Below are 22320 nucleotides of genomic sequence, written 5' to 3' on the forward strand. Positions count from 1 at the left end.
TCCTACGTAATAAAAGAGTACACAATTGTTGCATTGTACAGCTTTTACTACATGACACGCACACACTTTCAGTACTGTCACATTATAAGGAGCGGGAAAATATGTCACATATGCACAGTGAGTGAAGAGAACATGAGATGACTTCAGACATTTTGACCAATCAGAAGTGGTAGCACGTGCCATTACATTCACTCACAATGACAAAATAAAAGATAGATAGATAGATAGATAGATAGATAGATAGATAGATAGATAGATAGATAGATAGATAGATAGATAGATAGATAGATAGATAGATAGATAGATAGATAGATAGATAGATAGATAGATAGACACACCTGTTTCATTGCTTCTCTTTTTATCTACATTCATGAGTTAGAATAAGAGTGTTATTTAATACTTTTAGTGACTGAATGGCCAGAGAGACAGCAGAAAAGAGCGAGGGAGGAGGTGGTTGAGATGCAGATAAATAAAAGCTTGGCAAGACGCAGAAAAATTGATGAAAGACAGATAAAGGCACAGAAAATACAAAGCCAGGCTTTTGTCAGGGAGAGCTCACGGTAGCCGGGATGGTTCCATGAAACATCACACACTGGTCTTATTAATCTGGGATACTTCATTCAGGTAGGCGATGAATAACTTGGTTCCCTCAATATAGTTGTACCTGGGAGAAGAAAGTTAAAGGAAGAAAAAGGTTAAAAAGCTGTTGTCTGTATGAATCGTTGCAGCCAAGAATCAGAATATCGGACTGGGTTTGGAGAATCTGTTGCTTTGATGGAGGCACTCAGTAACAAAAGCACTTTTGGAACTCAAGTCTCCTTTCTTCATTTCTGCTTTTAAGGTCTCACAGCATCAACCTTATGATCAGACAGATCTACTGTGACCTTGTGTAGCTGTTTAGCCATCTATACTGTTCTTTCTCCAGATGCCCTGTGGTCCTTGTGGTGTTGTATGTTATCATCTGGCTCTAAGTTGTATACAGTCAAAGGGGATTCTTAAATGTGTCTGCACTGCGCTGCTTTTTGTTTCAATATTTACAGCTGTTTCTGATGAAATTACAGTCAGTTTCCGATGTTGTTTCTGTGGAATTGCTAATTAATTTTATCCTGGCGTCCCCTTGCAGTCATATGTGTTTTATATATGGTGAATATTAGGTTATATTAGGTGAATATTAGGTTAAAGGATTATTTCAGTCCAAGGAGGTGGATGATTAAGAGAGGATAAGACTGCGTGAGCCCTGGAGGTTCAGATTCCTGCTTCTTTCCTTCTGATTAAAACCCAGCTCCTCTCATCCATCTTATGATCATCTTAACACTAAAACAGCCTCAATAGAAAAGACTGATAATAAAGGTTTTATTTAAAACTTCCTGTAAAATGAATTAGAAATAAGTCACGTGTAAAACAGGTAAAGTCAAACCTGCTTATTTTCTCGTTCTGGGAGTGCAGCCCATCATCAAAGCCTCCAATGGGCATCATGATGATGCTTTTCCCAGTCACATCCTGGAAGGTTTTGGCGATAGGGATGGTCCCGCCCTCACGGATCAGATCAGGATCCATGTCAAAAACTGGAGGAGGTAGGACATATTAGAGTGTAACGGACATGAACTGTCAGGTATCTTAACACAGAATAACAGCTGTACATGTGGAGGAATTATGTATCACATGTGTCACTGAAGGAAGAGTTCCTAAAGCACTTCTGTGTGTGTGTGTGTGTGTGTGTGTGTGTGTGTGTGTGCTTGCACACAGTAGACCAAGCATTTTTCAAACACATTGACAAAGCACTTTACAAATGAGTAAAAACAAAATCAGCAGTAGGCATATAGCAAGAAATATAAAAGCAATGGAAGAGTCATAAAAGAGAAGCTCAAAGCAATATTAAAGAGTAACACCATAAAACCACCTCCATAAAAATGTGGTGTAAAGCCAGCTAACCTTCGACCCCGATGGCAAAGAACTAATCAAACTCTTCTTTTTAATCCATCTTAAAAAAACTACAGGAACTTGGCCAACGATCTCAGGCTACACTGCTAACGTGAGGTTAGGTTATGAGTTAGGCTTTGAGGCATTCCTTCAAAGGGACCAGTAAAATCTAAAAACTAATTACTGAAACTAAGAGATAATCAATGACTTTTGTTCCTAGTAAGTAAGTAACACTGGCAGCTGTACTTTCTGTGACTTTTTGAGTTTAATTTACCTCTGGCTGTACTGAACATTAGCAGGTGGAGGCCCAAATAATGGTGAGCGAATATACATGAATGATGGCTGGCTCAAAAGAACTATTTCTGACTTGGTTTTATTCAATCGTAAAACGTCTGCAGCATGTGAATAGAGAACAACATTGGGCCCTTCAACTGAACCATGTGGAACACCACATGTAATTGCTGAAAATGAGGACCCCCAAAGTGGTTGCTAATCTACATCTAGTATATACTGTACATGTGGGATCAACTAAGTACATTCACTCAAGTACTTCAGTACAAATATGAGTATTTCCATTTTGGGACATATTCAGCTTATAGTTCTAGACCCCCTGGGCTTCAGCCTAGGAAAGCCTGTGCATTAAATTGCCCATTCCTACATTATATTTCAGAGAGAAATATTCTACTTTAAAAACTAGAGATTCTACACTACTGTATATATAAATGACAGCTATAGGATCTGGCTATTTTGCAGATTAAGATTTTACACTTAACATAAGGTACAGTACTATAAGCTCACTGGTGAAACATCTTGTGTCTTTAAAATATCAACTTTCTCAGTGCCAACAGCCATGTTTAGCTTGATGCCAGTGCAGAATTTGAGAAAGGCTAGATGTTAAACCTGTAGAGGACTATGTAATGTTTCAATTGATTGAAAAGCATGGATATACCCAAAGACAAAAACTTTGAGATTGGCCCACAATATGACATATTACTGGTATTTGTATTGCTACTACTTGTATATTTTTTATAGTTTATTACAGTTTGCTTCAGCTTTACTCTCAGTTTAAAGGATTTTGATGCAGTGACGGGTGTTTAATGTGAGGTGATGGGTGTGTACCTCTCTTGACAGCAGCCTTCCCAGCCTCATAGAGAGGATGCTGAGTGTCAGCCAGCCAAGGCTTGGCCCCGATCACCATAGTGACTTTCAGCTTGTTAGGACTCTTCCTCTTGGCAAACACAGAGTGAAGGTAGTCTGTTACCTAAAGCGTCGAACCAACAAGATAAGAGCACAGGCAGTTTATGGGAAGAAAGGATTAGCTTATTCTAAAAATGATATGATTTGGCTATTTTTCAAAGTAGAGCATTCGCATCCTGTTTTACCTGTTTCTTGACCATAGCAGGGTCCATGTTGGGAACTTGTCTAATGGAGAACTTAGCAGTAACCTTAGCAGGTATGACAGTCTTTGTGCCAGGGTCAGAGAAGGCCCCCTCAATGCCATGGATGGAGACAGTGGGGTAGCGCCACATGTGGGCCAACAAGTCAACCTACAGGAAACATACAGTGGCAATAACTTATGTTGCGTCCACCTTGCCTTAAAGTAGATTATTTTGACCATTTTCAAAACTATACTCTTACCTTGTTGCTGTACATGAGCTGGCTGACACCAATCTTGCCCTTGTAGTGGTCCATGTCAAATTGGATGTCCTGGTACATTTTCCATTCCTCATCAGAGAGGGGAGCCACAGCCTCCCTGATCCCAGGAACCAGGATCTTACCGCTGGGGCTGATCAGTGTGTCTAAGGCGATAAATTACAAAAGAATATATTTTCTAAATGGGCACTGTATGGAAGTCAGATATTAATGAAATACATTGTGACCCCCCAGTCATATTAGTCATCAGTCACATTCAGATTAGTTTGTTAAATTGTGCTCTATAAACGTTTTTTAAAAAGTAGCATACAAGAAAGCTCATATTTAATCAGAATTAATCAAATATAATACATAGTTATTACTTAATAATCAATAATGAAATCATACAAGATGTCAGTGAATGAATGAATGTGTACGACCTAAAAATACACTCACCAAGAATGCCAATGAGGTCAGTCATTGGTTCGATCACAGTGCCTCCATAAACGCCAGAGTGTAAGTCCTGTTTAGGTCCTTCAACCTGCAAACACACCAAAGGAAACCTTCACCATGAAACAGCCTAGAAGAGCTGAGTGTGTGAGTGAGTGAAGAATTAGGCACAACTTATTTAAAACCAGATGTTTCAGTTTGGCTTTGTGTTTCTGTGTGTACGCATACACGACCTCAGCAAAGAAGTAGCAGTTGCCTCTGGTGCCGTAGGTGAGGGCGGGCCGTCTGCTGAGCCAGCCGCAGTCTGAGACGATTATGTAATCCACGTTAGAGAAGAAGGTGTCTCTTTGGGCCAGGATCATGGCGTCCAGGCCGTTAGAGCCCGTCTCCTCCATGCCCTCAATGACAAACTTCACATTCACTGGCAGCTCCTGGTGGACAGAAAGGAAGACAGTGCTACTCCATTAGATCTGTTTAGCAGCAAGTGACTGTTGGAGGAGAATCTCATCTGAAAAACAGCACATTTTTGGATGACAAGCATTCCTTTTTGAAATTGTACTGGTGTTACAACTGCAGACTCTATTAGTGCCATTAGCTGCGCGTGAAGCTAGTCTTTTCAACACCCACACAATTCCTTTCCCCTTAATGCATCCAGCATCTGGCTGAGGCCTTCTGATGTGCATATTCAGCTGTGTATTCTGTCACAAGGCAAAGTGGCAGCGAGGATGGCAGGAACAGACTGCTACAGTGACTTCGCAGAAACAGCAGTGACTTTGCACGTTAGTTTGGCTGAAGCTCAGTTCTTCTCTCTCACTGGCCTCGGGGTATGCTGTTTGTTCCCGCTAAATGTGTCGAGTATTTTATTAGACTAAAACAGTCTGCTCAAATAAATGGGAGTTATCTTTTAGGTCTCTTGCCTGAGGCGTCTCTCCGTTTCCCCTCTTTATAATTCAAGTGTTTTCAAGACAAAGATGATTTGCAAATAAGTGCTCTAATCTGTCCTTTGGTCTCACTTGAGGTCACAGTGCCTCTGCAGCTCCCACACCCTCACACATTTGATTTTATTCATCTGTGGCATGAAAAACTATCCAATATAACAGGGGTGAACTTCCTCTCACCATATTGAGGGCCTGGTAAGCCTCCACAGCATGGATCCAGGCTAAAACTGGGGCCTTGTTGTCTGATGCTCCTCTTCCATAAAGGTTACCTACAGGCACAAGAGTCATCATATGAGTATGGCTTCTCAGTCGGTGAGGGGTTATGTTACATTGGAGTTTCGATGGGAAGCACCCAGCTAGTGTGCTTTAAGGCCAGTGTACCTGTGTAGGAAAAGTACTGAATGTGAAACCAAGCAATGAAATTGATTGCATGGCAGCCGCTTGTTTATAATATTTCTAATGTTTGCAATATTACTTTGTTGCCTGGTTGTTGTTTTTTTGTTTAGTTGTGTACTGTATGTGAAACAGCGTCTGCAAGACACATTTCAAAGAAATCTGACATTAAAGTGAAATCTAATCTAATCCAACCACTTGTTATCACATGATTTAAATTCTACACGTAGGTCACATGATAATGACTGAGCAATCTCCTTGACAACTGAGGAAACTCTATCCACTGCTGACAACCGTGGGATGGAGTTGAAAGCTCCTGTAAAAGGTAGGACACCTGGATAAAATTGGATTTTTTTTGTCAATCTAATCTCATCTCATCTAATCCCAACTGATTTTTTTTGCTAGCAAAAAAAGATGGAATCATATTCTTTCCTACATAAAACAGAATGCACAAACAGGATTCAGTTCATATTTCTGCATAATATATTCTCTAAAGGCAGAAAGCTAAGCACCCAAATCTTCATTTTGAGATCTTATTACCATAGGTCTAGACTCTTCCTTTAGCCAGATTTCATCACAGTTAGTTAAAATCCTAGCTCTTTACATTTCTCCTATAAACACACGATTTTAGACTTGCCTTTTCTTAAACAGAAAGTTAACATCCAGCTTCCTTCAATTTCCACTTAAGTAGCTTTATGGTTGGAAAAATCACGATTTCATTTTCTCAGTATCACATATATACTGTGTATCAGCTTGTTCCAGCTCTTGCTTGAAGCCACTGTATATGATGATTACACTGAATGAAATATTCAAACCCAATGTTTGGCTGCACAGCATGAATCGGTAATGGCGACTGAAGAGCGTAAAGGCTGTTACCATTGATGTCAGTCAGGTTGTAGGGATCCGTGGCCCAGCCGTCCTCTAGCTTCGCTGGCTGGACGTCCACGTGACCGTAGACACACACTGTGTGTTTGTTTGGGTCGCTGCCAAACTGACCTGTGACCACTTTAGGCAGCGCTAACGTCTGCCCGCCAGGAAGCTGCAGACATTCAAGGAGAGTTAATAGCAGCGTGAACTGCTGCAGAGTTACAGTGCAGTACTGAAGTTTAAAACTTCTCAACTTCTCTGGAACCCTTAAGAGCAGCAAGTGCTTCGCTTTTACGTGCTGCGACAGTAAAGTCGACCACCTGACCAGTGCTGAAACAGCTACACACTGCACAATCTCAATCTGGGTGTAGATTTCTCAAATATCAAAGGAATTTCAATGATCCGCAGAGTGTGTAACATTATAACAGCGATAATCTTACAGGAGGGCAGAGGTACAAAGAAGTGTTTCTGCTCTGTTTCTCCAAAATAAACACTTCAGTATAGTTTGATGTAAAAGGGTCATCAGCTATTGTTTTTACCATTCACTAAGACAATATAATGCAGTAACAGTTCAAGCTATGTTGGTCCTAATTACTGGTAAGAAGCTGAGATTGTTGACCTCTAGTCTGACCTCAAACACACTATATGTTTAATGAGTTTGGGAAGCAGCTTTGATGTGTCTCAGTCAGTAATGAGGAGGTAGATTCAGTCCTGACAGCTCCGCTGCCTTTTTGAAGTCACCGTCCCCGATGAGCAAACCTCTCTGTTTGAAATGCAGAATATTTACTAACCAATTAGGGTGATGACTGTACACAAAGCTCTAATAGCTCTAGTATGGCAGCATTTATGAAAGGCAGGGAGGGGCTGGTTGGCCGGGAGAGACGGCTCTGTCACTGACTTCTTGTTCTCCGATGTCCACCAGCTCTACAGTCCCTCCCATCAGCCTCAGCTTCTGAGCAGCTGTCTCCATCATGCGGTGCAGGTCTGGTCTCTTCAAGGTGTTGCTGGAGTCGCTTTCGATTGCAACCCAGTCCCGCAGAGTCTAAAACACACACACACACACACACACAAGATTCAAAACATCATCAATGAACTTAATCTCATCCTTCTGCCATCTTGTAAAATATACTACAGTACTACTGCTGCACACTGCTAGTGTCCAATTATTTCGGTTGTGCGCTTGGAGAAACTTTATTTTAATGACGTGAATTGCCACACCACGTAAAACAATCTTGGGAAACATCTTGAGACAAGGTGAATGTGTGGATTGACTTATATCTTCTTGAAACTTGTTTTGTGTTCAAGCAATCATATCTATGAAGCATATTTATGAAATGTAAAGATGATCTGGGTCTGTTTATCACCGTAAAACACAATCGTGTCCATCCAGCTTTCGTTTTCTTTGTATTCATTTTTATTTTTATTTTAACTTTGTAGGGACAATAGCAAAATAGGTTTTCCTTTTAACCTATTTACACCTAGATTTACCCAAATCCCTTAAGTTCCCTTTACTCATTTATGTTGCTTAATGAAGTTGTACAATACACTCTAATAAAACATCTATTTGTGTTAACTATACACATGTATAATTTCTAATCCTAATAAAAACAACTAGATTTCAGCATCTCTAGTGCTTGGACTCTTGAAAGTGTTGCTAAAGGGAGAAGAAGAATATATTGTACCTCCACATATTCTTCTTGATGGCTGTCAATGTACTGCGCCAGCTCCGTATACTGGAAAGCATGGACAGTAGAAATGACCAGCAGGATGGAGGGCAGAACTGCAAGATTCATCTGTCGGGAGAGTGGGAAACATAATCATCGATACTGCAGATGGCTGTATAAAGAGGTCATCACTTCATTCAGTTTGAGTATATCAGACTACACAAAAGTACACTACAGTGAACACACCGATTTTAGAAATATTAAGTTCAGGAGTTCAGATTCCCCCATTGCAACCCCAACCACCTCAGCCCGGCCACTACAGAAACCTGTTCATTTTTCTGGCTACTTTACATTTTTGTCTCATTTATCTGTTCAAGTACATTTTCTGTAAATTTGCTCTCCCTACATAATGGTCTAAATTAGGGCTGGAACTAACTTAATATCTATAAAATGTCAAAAACAAATGTGAAAAAAATGACCAGCGCAACTTCCCTCAGTCCAAGGCTAAGTCTTAACATCTTTTTTGTTTCACCAACAGTCTAAAACCCAAAGATATTCGGTTTACAATGATACTATACAACAAAGAAAAGCAGCAATTCCTGTCATTTGAGAGCCTGGAACTAGAGAACGTTTGGATATTTTTACTAATTTTCCTTGAAAAATGAATGCAGCGGTTAAAGCCCACCATCTGTAATTGATGTGTAATAACAGAATGTCAACCCCTTGCTGAATCAGTGACATCTATTAAATCACTTCTCAAAACCTATCTTTTCAAAAAAGCCTTTTTGTTCTAGCACACCGTTTTATTGCCAACATGTCTTATATGTTTTATAAGTAGTATTTATCCTTATTGCTGGGGGTTTTGTTATTTTATATGATATTTTAATTGGCTGATTTTATTTGCCTCAGTCCTGAAATGTTTTAATCCTGGTTCCACCATGTAAAGCCCTTTGTAACTTGAAAAGTGCTGCATAAATAAACTTTATCATTATTATTATTATTCTCAGGTCTTTCCCAGAAACACACATCAACATACAGTACAGCACATCACACTCACCTGTGAATATTTTCAGTGTAAGACTACACTCAATAGATGGCCTTTTGTCTTACCTTTTCTCTGCTGGAGGTGTATGTGACAGTTTCCTCAGGCAGGCTGACTGTGGCCCCGCGTTGTTGCCTGGACATTTATATACCCTCCCTTCATATCACACTCCTGGCCCCGGGGTCACACAGTCAAACATTTCCTGACACAGTGCCAAGACAGCTGACAAATTAAATTTTATTGCTGACAGGCACAAGAATTACACTCAATCTATTGACCCCGTTCCAAGAATGCGCACCGGGGTTCAGCAGGAACAAAAGCAGCATGGTGAAATGAACAAATTCCTGTTGTTTGTGTTTTGGAATCTCCAAGCAAACCCCCAGTTACACAAAAGTAGAGCGGCTTTTCTTGTTCCATATTAGGCAGGTGTCCCATTGTGCTGTACTTAATGTTGAGCTACTTGTAAGCATTCCTAGTTGACATGCAGCTATATTAGATTATTATTAGGTTTGTCTGAAAATATTTAATCCCATCATCTCTTCATGTTCATTGGATAAATTGTCCTTGGTAAAAACTTCCTGTATCTTTCTGTGTCCCAGTGTGAGACAGGACAAGAGCCTGGGGATTTGTCACACTCACATGAAAGTAAAACTTTCAGGGGGTCAGAAAACCAAAGCCCTCAGCTGGCCACTGGAACTTTATACCTGTGTGCATGTGAGTGTGTGTTTGCGTGTGCCGGCATGCAGTATTCCACTTTTCATGGAGCTGGGGGTGAGGGGGTTATTTTCCAAAAAGATTTGAATTAATCATGGTGAAACAGACAAGGGGGTTTGAAAAGAAAAAGAAAAAAGTAGCCAAAAATGACTTGTTTGAAATCTTGACAACTGAATGAAGAACAGCTGGAACAGCTGGCTTGAGGGTGAGAATGATTAACCTTATACGTTGTGACGTTACCTTGTACCTTATTCTACAGTTCTGTGTTATTACAGCCCGCGACTTTACGCTTTGGTTCAGCTCTCATCAACCTTGTTTCGAGCAGCAGGCAGCTGTTCGGCAAATAAAAGCTCGAAGCTAATACTGTTCGCCTCTGGCCCAGCACCGAACGGCAGACAGGCAAAGTTAGCGACGAGCACTTAGCAGCCAAAGAGCTAAGCTAGCCCCAGTTTGTGCCTCCTGTGTATCCGGGTCGCAGCAGTAGCCTAACTATTGATTTCTCTAAAAGAACATTAGCCGACAGAAGGTCGTTTAAAAATACTTACCGCTGTTCTGACTGTGTTTTCAGAACCCTCAAAGGCTCTTCTAGCCATCTGGATTTAAAAAATATTGTGCAATGAAAGGTTTTTAATCTGTTCCCTAAATTGCGCCTCCGCGTCCGAATCAAAACAAAGATGGCAGCCCGCCGGCTACCTGGGAAACAGAGCAACTTGGAAAACATGCTGGAAATCTTTTTCATCGGGCGGAGGACGGAATATTTTTTCATCCAGATGATTAGAAAAGTCTTTGAGGATACGGCAGTGAATTCTAATGTTTAGAAGTCCGGATTTTCTAGTGCTGCTAAGCAGCTTTGATAACGTTCATTTAAGAGACTTCCCAGAATTCAATGCCAAACGTCGGACACAGTGTTTTTTATGAAGCAAGAATTCCCTGCCCAAAGCCCTTACACCCAAGGGTTTCATTTGTAGATTATATCACTGTCATATCAGTGTAAATAATGTTATTGTTTTTATTTCACACTTGCTTTGGCAATCTAAACGTCTGTTCCCCATGCCAATAAAATAAAAATAAAATTTTAATTTGAACTATACTCCAATATCAAACATCATATTGTCACACTGAAGACAGTTGCAGTCCGATCAGTACAGATATGTCTAAAGCAGCTGACCCTGCACAGCCACAACTTGTTTAAACTGTTAATGTAGACACCATTAAAAAAGATTTAGTAGGGTTGTATCAGTTGCAACAGCACATTTTATACCCTAACAGCCCTGACACAGTAACGCTGAACATTCCCTCCTGTCCTTCTACCCAAAACATAAAGGAGGCTGTTTGTCACTGCCTCCCAAAATGAGCCATATGATCATTGCAAAAATGACTGATTTCAGTGTTTTCTTCTCATCACCTTTATGGTTATGGTTTTGTTAAGTACATAGTACTAAAACAAGGCTACTTAAAGGTCAGTAAAAGGTTGTGGTCATGATTAAAAGAAACCATTGCTGACACAGTCTGTGGTGCAGCCAACCATTCAGAAGATTTTAATTTACAGTATAAGGATATATAGTACCAACCTGAATGTGAATATTGACCAAAATTAGACTTAGCTTTTAATTTAATGTCATGAACTAAATATGGATTTTTTTAGTAGGCCTATTAATGACAACATTCAAGCTTTTTTATGATTATATTTTTTTTATTTGATTTTATTTCAATTCAATGTTTTATTCCATCCATTAATCAATCAATTATCATTGTGACTTGTGTGTACTTACATTATCATTATCTTGTTTACTGTGCATTTATTGTCAGTTAACCTAACCTCCGTGTCTTGTGTCAGTGGGAGGAAACCGGAGCCCCCGGAGTAAACCCACGCAGACACGGGGAGAACAGAAAAGCAGGTTACAACCCAAAACCTTCCTGCTGTGCGATGACAGTGCTAACCACTGCACCGCTGTGCCGCCCATGATATGTCTTCATTCAAATGTGGTGTGTCTTTGTTCAGCAACATCTACACTGCAGCAACTTATAGACTTGATCATCCTAGAGAAGAATCGCTGGATCCTCTTGAGCCACTTCTTCCGGCTTTTGATTTCAACAAAGTGTGTGGTTCCTTCATTGCCGTTAGCGTTGACCTCATATGAATTATGAATAACAGAGGCAGGTGAAGATGCTTTAGTTGTGCCAGGAGGTTTCTCGTCGGTCCCAGCAGCATTGGCGTCATCTAACCCAGCTGTGCCTGGTGGGTCATCATTATTGCCAGCAGCGGTCCTGCCAGCTGTGGCTGGGGTTCTGTAATTTGGGCCAGCAGCGGCGGTTTCATCTAAGCGAGCTGTGCCTGGTGGTTCATCATTATTGCCAGCAGCGGTTTCTTCATCAACTGAAAGTGGGTCATCATTATTGCCAGCAGCGGTCCTGTCAGCTGTGGCTGGGGTTCTGTAAGTTGGGCCAGCAGCGGCGGTTTCATCTAAGCGAGTTGTGGCTGGTGGTCCATCATTATTGCCAGCAGCGGTTTCTTCATCAACTGAAAGTGGGTCATCATTATTGCCAGCAGCGGTCCTGTCAGCTGTGGCTGGGGTTCTGTAAGTTGGGCCAGCAGCGGCGGTTTCATCTAAGCGAGCTGTGCCTGGTGGTTCGTCATTATTGCCAGCAGTGGTTTCTTCATCAACTGAAAGTGTGTCATCTAAGCTAGTAATGGATGCTCCATTCCAACTTATCACTTCGGTGGTTTCAAAGTACTTGGATGACTGCTCCAGTCGGCAGTCTTTCGTGGTCAAACGGGGTGATGTCACATAAGAATCGTTGTAAGTGCCAATACAAGGGTGTTTCATCGTGATAAAATGGTGCTCTAAAGCTTCGCTGGGGGTGATTCTTTTTTCAGGATCCACATGCAGCATCTGTTTGAGGAGGTCTAAAAAGGCCTGTGTGTCTTCATAATCAGTGGCATCCTCCACTCCTTTTTTGGTCTTCGCCATGTCATCAAGACATGTAAACATGTCAAAAACGCCCTTACAATGTTTGGTCATGGAGCCTGTTGCGAGCTTGTATTCAGCTCGTGTATTCAGCCTCCATGAAGGACTGAGGGATGGTTGGTTCTTGCTGAAGTAGTCCCGGGTACTAATTCCAGAGTTTAGCAGGTGATCATCGGGCTGACCGTGCATCTGCACGATGACTCTCATGACCTCATATTCACACTGTAGTGGATACAGGTGCTGGCCCAGGTACATGAAGGCCAAAACGCAGCCAAGCGCCCACATATCGACGGCCTCATTCAGTGGGAGGCCCAACAGGACCTCTGGGGCCCTGTAACCAAGGGGCTGAATGATGACGCCACGCCACATTGTGGAAACCACAGAGGCCAAACCAAAATCAATCAGTTTCAGTTTGAAGGGCTGCAACTGATGATTTACAAGCATTATATTGTCTGGCTTGATGTCTGTATGTGCCAGACCTATGCTCTTGAGGGCGTTCAGAGCATCCAGCATCTGTCGAGTGATAATTCTAATCTCACACAAACGCATCTTGAAGGACCTTGCTTTCATCATGTCATATAGATTTATGTCCAGCATTTCAAATGCCAGACAAACGTGTCCTCTGTGCATAAAGTGCTCCTTTAATCTGACCAAGTTGTTCTTTTCTTGGTCAAGCTTCCTGAGTTTTTTAAGCATGGCCACCTCTTTTTTACCAGCCCAGGAAATGTCTTGCCGCACAATCTTCACGGCCATCTTCTCTTTGGTGTCTAATTTTATGCACTGGGCCACTTTTCCAAAACTCCCCTCCCCCAGGAACTTCTCTATCTGGTACTTGCTTGATTTACCAGACAGAACGTCTGATTCTTCTATCGGAAAAGTTCCCCTCTCTCCGGTAGCAAGTGTTGATGTTGAGGTCTGTTTTACGCTATAGGTTTCCATTGAAATCGAGTGCAATTGGTATTCACCTTTCCAACTCTCTTTTGGTACTAACCAGTTCTGAGGAGCATAAGTAAAAGCAGTCCCAAGAACTTTGGGAAGTGATGTCACATTTAGAACGTTCAGCTTGCCTGTTTGGCTTTGATCTTTGATGACCAAAACAGTACACCTGACTTCAAAGTCACAAAATCCTGACATCACGTTTAGAATGTGATGTCAGGACCTCGCTGTTTTGCTTTGATCCTGACCAAAACAAAAGGTCGCACCTGATTAAAAAAATGTCTGCCATGTTTTGGTGCAAAGAGGTGTGGAACACTTGTTAAAATTAGAGCAAGGTGAATTTTGAGACCAGCGTGTCCCATAACTCTCTTTCCAAAGCGCAGTGTAAAGTGACAAGTGGAATAAAAGCTGAATGATATAATTCAAATAATTCACAAATGAGGCTAAATATGTTTTATTGTTTAAGCGACAATTATCTTATCCCGCTCAAATCCACTTTCAGGTTGTATCCTCGGTTTTGAACACTTGAACGTCTAATTGTAGTCATTCTTGTTTTTTAGCCTGTTAAACGTGATCGCACGTATGCAGCAACAGACTGCATGAAGTTCACAACCAGGTGAGCAGATAACCCAGATTTACTCTTCAAGAGGAGGGAAGCGGTTCCAGTAGTTTGTGTTATACATGCCTCCGATTTATGTCAACCTCTCTGTCTCTCTTTGGCAAAAATAATTCTTGTAATAATAATAAAACATCAAAATAATCAATAAACTGTAACTGTATAATTACTATTACCTACTAAAAACAATGTTACCCCATTTAGGCCATCAGGAGCACCTTAGCAACCACTGAGTGCACCAATTAGGCACTTCACTGACTTTTGTTCTGTAATTTAAGATATTTGCTGCGACTCCAACTATACTTCCACTACACTGCTGTCATACCACTCCTACTGCTATACTGCTTTCTGCCATTCCTGTGTCACAGCTTAGCAAGCCATCAGTTCAGGCTATCGTAGAAAAGGTTTCAGTTGTAGTCATCTGGACACTGTTTTCAGAATCAAGACTCCCGTCATTCTCAATTGTGAAAAAATGGGACAGGAACTAGAAATTTAAGCTAACCGTATCAGTTCAGGCTCTCATTGGTAAACTACATTTTCCCCGGAAAATTTGCTTCCTTGTTTAATTAAGACTCAAAATCCTTTCTCTTATGGGACATTAGGAGCACTGATCAAGGCCAAAGATGCTTCCACTGTGTTTTTTAGTTCCTTGTGTGTCCGCATGGTGGCAGTATCAGAATCCGAATCAGAAATACTCTATTGATCTTTTGATCTGATTCTTTCTTTTGCTACAGCAGCTCACTGTCATATATTACACTATAATACAGGTCAGATAAATTAAGTACCAAGTGGGTATAAGTATAAAATTAAAATAAGTGTGAAGTACAAAGTGGGTTTACTGGTTGATGATAATAATAATATGGTATAAGGTAATAGTGCATGAACTGTCAAGTTAAATTTAGCTTATAAAGGATTATAAGGAGACGGAGGATATTGCACAGCAGTAATAGAGGTATGAATACATATCAATATCAATACATAGGGAATTTAAACTGTCCTTCTACCCAGTAGAGGGACAGATATATACAGTATAGCCTTATTTAATCAGGTAGTCTTATCAAATCTCAAGATTTCTTTTGCGAGAGAGACCTGAATACACTAGGAGAGATACATACTGATCATGTAGTAAATGGCTGTTGAATTGTCCCTCACTGACTAAAAGGTTAATCCAAGATCATCAGACAACGTTATAGATGGACTGATCAAGTTCAAGTTGCTCCACTGATCCTGGTTGTCTCCTGTGTGAACTGTATGGGTTTGGTAACATGTTGCAGCAGCCATGTAACTTAATTTCATTTCCCTACGCTCCTGTTCACCAGGTGTGCATTAGACAACTCTTAAGTTGTGCTGGCTCAGATTTCTATCTCCTGTGGCAGTTTTGGAGCACACGATCCAGGACAAAGATGACGTCACTTGGTAGTTTGGCAACATGCTCTGTGTCCGCATGGTGGCAGTACTGAACAGTAGTGCCATGGAAATGTAGATTTTCCATTAAACTTTCCTGTGCATTACTCTGCAGAACTGATTTTGTAGCTGCAGAGAAAAGCATTCCCCTTTATTTTTAAATTAAGAGCTGATTACACCTTTAGAGAAATTGAAGGGGTTGAGGAGTTGGAGTGAGCAGTTCATGTCAGAGAAGCAGAGGAAAAAACAAGGTAAATCATTTTATAAAAGGCGATCACTAATCTTCTTATTACCAATAATATTTTAAATCAGGGCGGGAGAGGGTGAGAATAAGGCCTGAGGGAGGCCCAAATCCACCTGTTTGGAGACCAAGGAATGAAACTGTGTCACCACCACATATTTTATTTAGGGTGACTTTGGTTTAATGTGATATTGACACATAATGCTTAAAAATCCATTTAACAAGGAAACTAAAGAGTTCACCTGTGGAATTACAGCTATTATTTGAGAAGATCACCTTGCAAATTTGAGCCTAATCACACCAAGGAAACACTATTCTGAACACTCCTGTGTTCATAAACTATAGACTGCACAACAACCATAATCATGAATGAACCTGAAAGTGAAGATATGTTTGTTACGCAGCAACTTGCCTTATACTTAATATAATAAAAAATTATTAAAATATTAGTGGTAGTTAGTAGTTTTTTCGTTGTGCACGCTCCTGCGAGGGATGGGCACTTCTGCAGGTAGGCTGAACTCCTGGCTGCAGACAAGATGGTTGACTCAATCAGTGGGCTACAGGGAAGTCAGCTGGCCTCAGCAAGCGGATGTGGTTTTTCTTTGTGGTTTTCCTCAGACAGTACAGGCTCTTTTTTCTTCTCAAAGCTTTAAGGACAGATATATATGGTACCTACCACACTGCAGCTAACACAAATATAGCTACCTAGCATCATAACTTAACACCCTGTTTTAGCTTGAACACTCCCCATTCACAAAAAAAAAATGCATTGGAACCCTAACACACACCACTGGGGTATTTACTGCATGTGAGACCCATGAGTGCGAGGCAATTCCAGACAGAAAAAGCTTTACACATTATTGAAAGTCAGGGTTTCTCCCGTATTTCAAGGCCATCTCCCGGCGCTCTCCCGTTTTGTTGTTTCGCCCGGGAAACTCGCCCGTAATTTGCATGGCCCTCCAACTTTATTATGAATACACGGATCCAAGTTTTGGATGTTTGTCTGACTTCACCCAAGTTGCCAGATCATGTATGAAACACATTCTTCTCCTTCTTCTTGTTTTCCGGCAGTTGGCATCCAGCTTATTGGTGCATTACCGCCACCTTCTGCTCCATTCCGAGTGTGGAACAGACAATAAACTTAGGATCTAAATCCCTTCAAAATCAAATAAAATGAGAAGAAAAAAACGCACACACACCCTGAACTACATTTTATCCTCCATGCTATCCATGTCAGCCGCCCTAGCACCCTATTCCTGTTTTTCCATCATATCCTATTAAAACCCCTGTGCCCCTTTGAAAAGCTAACAGTACCCTGACCTGTGCTCTCTCACCCATGCTCCGTAATTCTTTTAACGTGAATTCCTGCAGCCCTAACTCTCTCAGATTATTCCTCATCATCTCTCTCTGTGCCCCATACCCCCTACAGCTCAGAACTACACGCTCCACTGTCTCCTCCTCCTGACATCCCTCACACACGCCTGTCTGCTGTTTCCTGCCATCTTCAGCGTTTTGTTTCCTCTCTCCTGTGTCCACTACCTACCCTAGTAACTTTGACACTTTGTTGAATTTAGATGTCCCCCTTTCCCCTCTCTGTCCCACCTTTCTTGCCATAATTGATTCGTTTTTCCCAGATTAAACATTTAACCTCTGCTTTACTGATACTAATTTGCATTTCTATATTTCCTTTCTTTAAAGCCCTCTTTGCTAACTCATCCACCCTCTCATATCCCCTCACCCCTACAAGCGCTGGAACCCACAGACGTTTTACCTGACCTCCCTGATGTGCTATTCTTGTGACGTATATCTTGACGGCTGTTTGAACGGAAAGACCTTAAACTTGCTAGGGCTGAGGATGAATCTGAGCGTATCAACACCTTATCATGTCTAGTTTTTTCCACCCACCGTAGTGCAACCAACACTGCCAACATCTCCACTGTGTGAACCCCTAACATAACGGATGTTCTCCTGTTGATTCCAAATCCTGTCACTCTTGTCTCAGGTTTCTTAGCACCATCTGTCTAAATCTGTATAAAATCACTATACTCTTTCATTACATGGTAGTTGAAAGCACTTACCAAATCAATTTGATCTTTTTCTTTCCTTTTTACCTCTAACAAATACCAGTCTATTTCAGGCCAAATACGCATCCATGGAGCCACCACAGGATAAACTACTGAAGGGCTTGTGTCATTCCCTACTCGGCCAAAGTTATCCCTCTGATTCCTCCTGTTCCTCAGCACTCCTGCAACACTCCTTTTGTGGGATGAGAATCATTGTGTCCCTGCAAATTAGCCCAGTAGTTTGCCATCAGTTACATCCTTCTTAATTCCAACGGCATTTCTCCCATGTCTACCTGTAGGGCAGGTACTGCCGATGTTTTAAAAGCCCCACTGCACACTCTCAATGCCTGTGCCTGAATCACATCCAGAGAGCTGGCTGCTGATCCGTACCCGACACTGCCATAATTCAACACAGAGCTTATTAAAGCCACATACATTCTTTTCAACGATGAGCAACTTGTCACTTGCAATCACATTGATTACTTTTTTACATTTTCCTTCTGTTCTCCTGATGCAGTCTGCCCATATTAACCGTGAATCAAATCCGCAAACAGTGACCTACCTATATCTACAGGTACCTTTGAGAAGCCGTCATTGATCATAATGATGAAAAGTAGCGGGCTTATCACACTGCCTTGAGGTGTGCCATTTCCAACCATGTACTGACTTGACAAGTCTGACCCAATCCGTACTTAGATTTTTCTTCCAAACAGAAAATCCTTTACCCAGTTAAAAACTCTCCCACCAACACCCATCTTGTGCAGCTTAATTAACAATCCTTCCGTCCACATCATGTCGTATGCTTTTTCTATGTAAAAAAACACTGCAATTGCTGACACTTTATTTGCCTGGGCCTTTCTTATTTCAGCCTTATCACTGAGTCCATAGTATTCCTTCCTTTCCTAAAACCACTCTGATAACTTGCCAGAATTCCTCTCTTCTCAAGCTTATACGACAACCTTTCTGTTATCATCCTTTCCATTATCTTGCATAGATTTGATGTTAGTGCTATTGGCCTATAACTAGTGGGTTAAGATGGATCTTTGCCAGGTTTTCTTATCTGAATCACTACTGCTTCCTTGCATGCACTTGGTAATCTTCCCTCCTCCTACACTCTTATAAAGCTGCAGCAACTTCGATAGCGCTCCTTCCCCTAGATGCTTTAGCATAACATAGCATACCTGATCTTCCCCTGGAGAGCTTGGTCTTGATCTGTTTGTTGCTCTCACCCTCTCTGCCAAAGGAAATGCTTCATCAATTATATCATCCGCTTCTTCCCTCCTGTCTTACACACCTGGATGCTGACTCATTGTTCTTTCCCTTATTCTGATACATTTTCTGAACTATGTATTTTTGCAAATGACTTGGTCATGATCTCTGGCCTATCCCTATTGGAGACTGCCGTTTACTCCTCAGATGTCATAACTGGATACTCCCATTCCCTTCTGTCTCCTCCCATCCTCTTTATCATTCCCCATACCTCTCCCACAGGTGTTGTTCTTCCTATTTTGTTGCAAAACATTCTCCAACTTTCCCTCTTACTGAATCAAATGTTGCATGTTATGGGTTCTTTTAACTTGTCTGAATGCTCCGGTTTCTTACAGCCTGACGGCAATCGTCTGCCCAACATGGTACCAGTTTTCTATTCTTCCTATTTTTACTCCGTGAGCATTAAAATCTGCAGCATATTACTTTATGTCTGTTTTGCCCTTGTATCCTTTGTAGGCTATCCAAGTCCAACATTTTGCATGGATTGTAATAGTTTATTATAACCCCCACAACCCAACAACCTCCTCCTCCCCCATGATTTCTATCTTTCCTTATCACTGTATATCCTTATCATTTTTTGACTTTACTTCAGCTGTACTGTTAATCACTCCTGCAATGAATGTTACTAAAGCCCTTTTGTCCACATAAATCCAGTCACTTGATCTTTGTTGTAGCTCTCGAACCCCCGTTGCTCCTTGTTCATTAGTAGCATTGTTCTGTTCTCTTGACACTCTTACAGCTTCTGCATAAGTGATCCTTCTTTCCACTCTTACTTTTTGGATTTTATTCTCTCGCCTCATAATCTCACACCCAGTAAATCACATTATGCGCTCCTCCACAGTTACAGCATTTCGGCTGCACCCCTGTTCCACTTCCCATACTCGTGGTCGCCTCCACATCTAGCACATCTCCTCTTCTCTTTACAGTTTTTGGCTGTGTGTCCAAACCGTTGACAATTAGCACCTCAGTGGCTTTGGCTCATACACCCTCACTGGGTAACTCACAAAACCCAGGAATACCTTCTTTGGCACACTGCCACCATTTCGTGCTCCCACCCTCCCTGTGCTCGACACCTTATGTTTCCTATCTCTTTTAGTCTGAGTGCTCTTTCAAGTCATCTCACCAACAGATTGCCATTATTAAGGACCTTCGCATATAGTACCTCCCCTATCTTACTTGCCAGAGTTGTTGTTAGCATAAATGGGTTGACTTTCTTCATGTTTTTTCATTAAACCTTATTATGACAATACATTTCTCAGGTCTTTCCCTCTGGACTTGCTCATGCCCTTTTTCCTTACTTTAAGATCTCTCATCATTGTCATTTCTTATTCTTTTATTCCCTTTGCCTCGTTTTTCATTCATCCATCCTCTCATTTCCCCCTCATACTCTTCATCTCTCCCTTCATCATTATCCATTTCTGCCCAACTGCCTACCTCTGATCCACTCACGGAGCAGTCGTGCTCAACCGCCACCGAGAGAGCATCTTCAGACTGCCGCCATCGCTCTGTGAAACACAATGCCGACAGACAGTAATCAGGTTAATCGTTTACATAGAAAAATTTTATTTTGATCAGTTTATGAAAAGGTTTAACCTAACCCTATGCAACAGATTGAAATTTCAATTGGTTTGGACCTGTTTATTCTGACTGAGGTGTCTATATGGGGCATTTTTATTCTGTTTGGGCTTTTAAACCGTTTATAATCGGAATATAAGGCTCCATTTTTCATCAACCGGTAAATCCACTTTGTACTTTACACTTATTTTAATTTTATACTTATATCCACTTTGTACTTAATTTATCTGACCTGTATTATAGTGTATTATATTCTGATTTGCTTAGTACTTCTATTCCTGTGTGCACTGATGTGACAGTGAGCAGCTGTAACAAAAGAGTTTCCCCTCGGGGATCAATAAAGTATTTCTGATTCGGATGTAAATGTGGCTATTGTCGAATAACCATTACAACGCAGAACAAGCAATATATAGACAAACACAAACACATTCAGCACTCAGGTGGTTGTGATCTGCATGACTTCCACTCTCAGACTGGACCAATCAGAGCACAGCTGGACAAAACTGTCTGATACTCCCATATAGGGGACAAAGCATGTCTCTATGAAGAGGGCAAAAACATCAAGCTAAATATTATGCACGCATTAAATCCATCATATCAAATATATATATATATATATATATATATATATATATATATATATATATATATATATATATATATATATATATATATATATATATATATATATAATCAAATATATAGCATGAAATACTTAAATCGTCCAAAAGAAGCAAACGTCTATATAGGAAAATACATAGAAAAGTAGAAAACAGTAGCCTAAATATGTTTTCAGTGGGCCACAAATTGTATTGATGCCTACACAGGAAAATCAACACATACAAAGGGAAGAGTACAAATAGAAGAAAGTTACATCAATAGATATTAACTCTTGAGAGGGACGATCAAAACATATTTATGTCAAAGTATGTAAAAGCAGAGTAGGATCTGTTAATCATACTTTGGGGAAAAAATGTTTATTCAAACTATAAAAAGGTTTAAGATCAAAATCTAAATTCAAGCCCTCAGGTCTTTTCGGAAGGATGTTGTTGATGTCCCCTTTTCGTTTTTTTCGTGTGATCAATCCCAATGTATATTTCAGTGTGGATAAATTATGTTTGAACGAACTCAGATGCACTCGCTTGTTTTAGAGCCAACACTGGTGTTACCTTTTAAATTCACACCGTCAAGCCAAAGACGCCTAAAAAGTGCTGGTAAAACCATTAGATTCTCGTGTGTCCACATACTTTGGGGAAGGCGCACCATTCGACAAGACTGCACTGTAACACTGAACAGTATGTCGGCGTTTTAGACATCAATGAAAAGTCCCGTAAAGTTGGCTTGTGTTGGGCGCGCTCCCGCGGAGCTCGTGCACGTGGCGGCAGCATTTGTCTACGCCCCGATCTGACGTAGCAAAGACGTGTACTCTATTTAATTAGACATGCATTTGTTTTAAAAACAGTTATATGTTAATTGTAATATATATATATATATATATATATATATATATATGAGATGTGAATTTCAGCAATTGCCTCTAGATATAAAAACAAATGTAATTTTTACGCGGGAGGTCAAAGGTTACTAACAAAATGGCTGAACACTCTACAACCGCGGTCACAATGGT

The 22320-nt window shown here is 40.8% G+C and overlaps 3 protein-coding genes across 4 annotated transcripts in view; 1 reads left to right on the top strand and 2 right to left on the bottom strand.

Moving 5' to 3' along the window:
• Positions 1 to 28: 28 nt before the first annotated feature.
• On the bottom strand, positions 29 to 10302 carry cndp1 (carnosine dipeptidase 1). 2 transcript variants are annotated; one of them, XM_044206930.1, is made up of 12 exons: positions 10166 to 10302; positions 7883 to 7993; positions 7099 to 7242; positions 6210 to 6372; positions 5121 to 5209; positions 4236 to 4433; positions 4009 to 4093; positions 3559 to 3719; positions 3303 to 3467; positions 3040 to 3181; positions 1418 to 1565; positions 29 to 664 (listed from the first exon to the last, which is right to left on the bottom strand). In XM_044206930.1, the coding sequence occupies exons 1-12, from the start codon at positions 10211 to 10213 to the stop codon at positions 586 to 588; spliced, it is 1533 nt and encodes a 510-aa protein (XP_044062865.1). In that variant the 5' UTR covers positions 10214 to 10302; the 3' UTR covers positions 29 to 585. The 2 variants fall into 2 exon arrangements, with proteins under 2 accessions (XP_044062865.1, XP_044062864.1); XM_044206929.1 differs by lacking the exon at positions 10166 to 10302 and adding an exon at positions 8975 to 9123.
• A 1017-nt stretch (positions 10303 to 11319) lies between these two features.
• LOC122881134 (homeodomain-interacting protein kinase 2-like) lies at positions 11320 to 13750 on the bottom strand. The gene has a single exon (XM_044206928.1). The coding sequence runs from the start codon at positions 13721 to 13723 to the stop codon at positions 11594 to 11596; it is 2130 nt and encodes a 709-aa protein (XP_044062863.1). The 5' UTR covers positions 13724 to 13750; the 3' UTR covers positions 11320 to 11593.
• An 8463-nt stretch (positions 13751 to 22213) lies between these two features.
• The window catches only part of taf2 (TAF2 RNA polymerase II, TATA box binding protein (TBP)-associated factor), a 30444-nt gene continuing 30337 nt past the window's right edge, over positions 22214 to 22320 (top strand). The window contains exon 1 of the mRNA XM_044206922.1: positions 22214 to 22318. The gene's annotated coding sequence lies outside the window, so the exon portion shown is untranslated. The remainder of the gene's footprint in view (positions 22319 to 22320) is intronic.

The sequence above is a fragment of the Siniperca chuatsi genome, linkage group LG9 (assembly GCF_020085105.1).
Source record: "Siniperca chuatsi isolate FFG_IHB_CAS linkage group LG9, ASM2008510v1, whole genome shotgun sequence".
Lineage (NCBI taxonomy): Eukaryota > Metazoa > Chordata > Actinopteri > Centrarchiformes > Sinipercidae > Siniperca > Siniperca chuatsi.